Here is a 2,978-nt window from a genome sequence, read left to right as displayed (position 1 = left end):
AGCTGTGGCGATGCGGCGGCGGCGGCTATTTATACTGAAAGTAGAGCGAGACCGAAGTGCGGTGTCACAGCTGGAATGAGGAGCAGGCAGAGGGCAGCGACTTCAAATCGACTTGCGGGCCCGCTCGGCTCGGGCCCGAGAGGGCGCAAACGCAGCTGCGTTGTCATGGCGACGGCGGAACACGTCCCTCTTCGGTTGGGCCTCGAGAAGCGTGAGCAGTGGCGTTCCCTATAATCACACTCGGCGGCTTTGTTGTGAGCCATACTGAGGATTGTGTCCTTCTAAAAAAAATGCAATTTAATTTTAGCTTTTTGGATTTGAACTTTAATGAGTGTTTCTTTTGAGGGTTTTTAAAAAAAATATTGGATACTTACAAAAACCCATTAATTGTTTTATTTTAGGACTTTTTGCCATATGATGTGGTATGCTTTGGATCATACCAGGTTCTTTTCCATATACGTATATATCGATGGATGTTGGACAGATGCTAAAATGTGGTCCACTTTGGATCGTGAGATTTCCCTTTCTGCTGATAAATTACGTAGATGTTTGACGCATGATGTGGTATACTTTGGATCATCAATAGGCACATGATGTTGGACCTGATGTGGTGTGATTTTGGGTCATGAGTTTTCCTTTTCTATCGACAGACATTGGACATTTGATGTGGTGAGCTTTACTTTTTTTCCAGATAGATCAATGTTTGATGTATGATGTGGTATGCTTTGGATCATGGGCTTTTCCTTTTTACAGACTCGTGAATGTTTGACATGTGATGTGTTATGGTTAGGATCATGGGAATTTTCCTTGTGCTTTGATAGATTATAGACATGATGTGGGATGGATGGATGAATGGATGGACCGATGGACCGGATGGATCATTGTCCAACATGTGTTTGCGGTGTTGTGTCTGGAGTGTCGTGAGAGGAGAAGCGGGATGAGGCCGCGATGAAAAAAGTTTCCTCTCCGCTGGTGCTCAAGTGTTCACACTCGAGCACAGCCAAAAAAGGAAATCAAGCTGCTGAAGAACGCCTGCCAGCTGCCAAACTATTCCAGTAAAAGCACTCTTTTGCTCTTTGGGGAATGCAAGGAGCAAATGTATATACATGCTGGACAGACGAGGGCACACACACACACACACACACATATATATATATATATATATGGAGATGCAGGATTGCAGGATTGTTTGAAAAATAATGTTCAGGGTTTGTGGTTGTTGGACATCTGGAAAAGATTGAGGGGGGCACGTGAACTCAACCGTGGGGGACTCCTGATTATCTTTACCTCTGGGATATGCCTCGTACTCAACAGGCACTTAGTTTAGTTTCAAAGTTCCAAGCTCTACCTGACCTACATTCATGCTTATTGTTGTCATTTTTTTATGTCAAGTGACAGCTAAAGCGGTTGCTATGCTCGCTGGTTATTCATGCTGAACGGATCAATGCAAAAAACTGAGTGACTAGAAATAATCCACACTCCCCCCAAAAAACTTTTGAGATGATTATGATGGCTCCTTTCACCAGTTTTTCATGATGAGGGCCACAGCGGACAATAGAAATAAAAAAATAAGAATTCAGAGAGTCAAATACAAAACAAAACGTGGCCCTTCAGGAAACAAGTCACACAATCCACAAGAGTTTCGATGAGCCGTCGTCAAACAGATCACCTTCATAGCTTTACCGAAGGAAAGCGCACTCGCTTCATGCTAACATAAAATGTGAAATGCCATAGGCGTGCTAACTAACAGCATTAGTGTTGCAGTGTTGTGACCCTTTTCGCAATGCATATTTGAACACGGTGGAGCAACACATGTAGACAGACAATACAAAAATAACCCCAAGCATATGCTAGTTTTCTTATTTAAAAAAAAACCATTTGTGTTTAATTTTGAGGGAGGCTGGAGCAGATTAAGGCGCCACTCTAGTACGGTTTTAATGTCTTAGACTGTGTGTGTGTGTGTGTGTGTGTGTGTGTGTGTGTGTGTGTGTGTGTGTGTGTGTGTGTGTGTGTGTGTGTGTGTGTGTGTGTGTGTGTGTGTGTGTGACTTGTGGGAAGGAAAAGCAGCACGGGACTGATAGCTTATCAGCCTGCCGCCATCCACAAAGAGTGACTAAAAAGCGTGTCGACAATGCACATAGGAGATAAGTGTCACACCAGCGCTTCCTGTTGTTTGCCGTTCGTCTGTCACTGCTGATGTTTGGTTTCTAATTGTTCACGTCTGTGTGTGTGTGTGTGTGTGTGTGTGTGTGTGTGTGTGGTTTGCACCGACATGCTGAATTTTCGCGCGGTTCCTCCTGAGGTGCGGTCGTCAGCGTGGTTGACTCGCTGCGTCATGTTGAGAGGGAGCTGTGGGATTCAATTGCAATCTTAAGTGAACGCTGACATGACAACAACTCGGAACTGTCAAAACGATCCCCCCTCATGCGGCTCGAGTAACCTGTACCGTGCATGCCAGACCACTAGTTGGCGATGTCAGCTGTTCTGACCTCAGAGAAAATTCCGACCAGCGCCTTCTTTCCGTTTGTTTCAATGCAGGAACGCGTCGCAGCTGAAGCAGCTTCAGGAGCAGATTTTATTGGAGCAGCGGGAAGCCGCCATCTGGCAGCAGCAAAACCAGGAAGTCCCGCCTCCGCCGCAGGAAGTGCTCCCGTCCGACTCGCCGTCCCCGCCCCTCCCTCCTCCTCCCTACCTCCAGGAGCTGGAGAGCAGCGCCACCATGCAGGCCAGCACCTTCAACTACGCGCGGCCCAAGCAGTTCATCGCCGCCCAGAGCCCCGGCGGGGTCGGCGGCGGCTACGCCACCCACTCCTCGGGGTCCTCGGGCTCCAACCTGTCGTCCCCGCTGTCGCCGCCCACCTCACATAAAGCCTTGGGCAAGATGGCCGCGCCGCCGTTCTCCAAGGGCGTGGACTCGCCCGGCTCGCCCTCCTTCCCGCCCCCGCCGCCACCCTTCTTCATGTCCGCTAACCTGCCTT

General features: G+C 48.3%; 1 protein-coding gene across 1 annotated transcript in view; it reads left to right on the top strand.

Moving 5' to 3' along the window:
* palld (palladin, cytoskeletal associated protein) overlaps nucleotides 1–2,978 on the top strand; it is a 16,704-nt gene that overhangs the window by 5,730 nt on the left and 7,996 nt on the right. Inside the window, 2 exon segments of the mRNA XM_019893153.1 lie at nucleotides 2,539–2,975; nucleotide 2,978. The exon segment at nucleotide 2,978 is cut by the window's right edge and continues 192 nt beyond it. Of these exon segments, the coding sequence (XP_019748712.1) occupies nucleotides 2,539–2,975; nucleotide 2,978 (438 nt within the window).

Source organism: Hippocampus comes, unplaced genomic scaffold (genome assembly GCF_001891065.2).
Source record: "Hippocampus comes isolate QL1 unplaced genomic scaffold, H_comes_QL1_v1.1 scaffold229, whole genome shotgun sequence".
Lineage (NCBI taxonomy): Eukaryota > Metazoa > Chordata > Actinopteri > Syngnathiformes > Syngnathidae > Hippocampus > Hippocampus comes.
The sequence above is the reverse complement of the archived record's forward strand: the minus strand, read 5'-3'. Positions and strand labels throughout refer to the sequence as shown.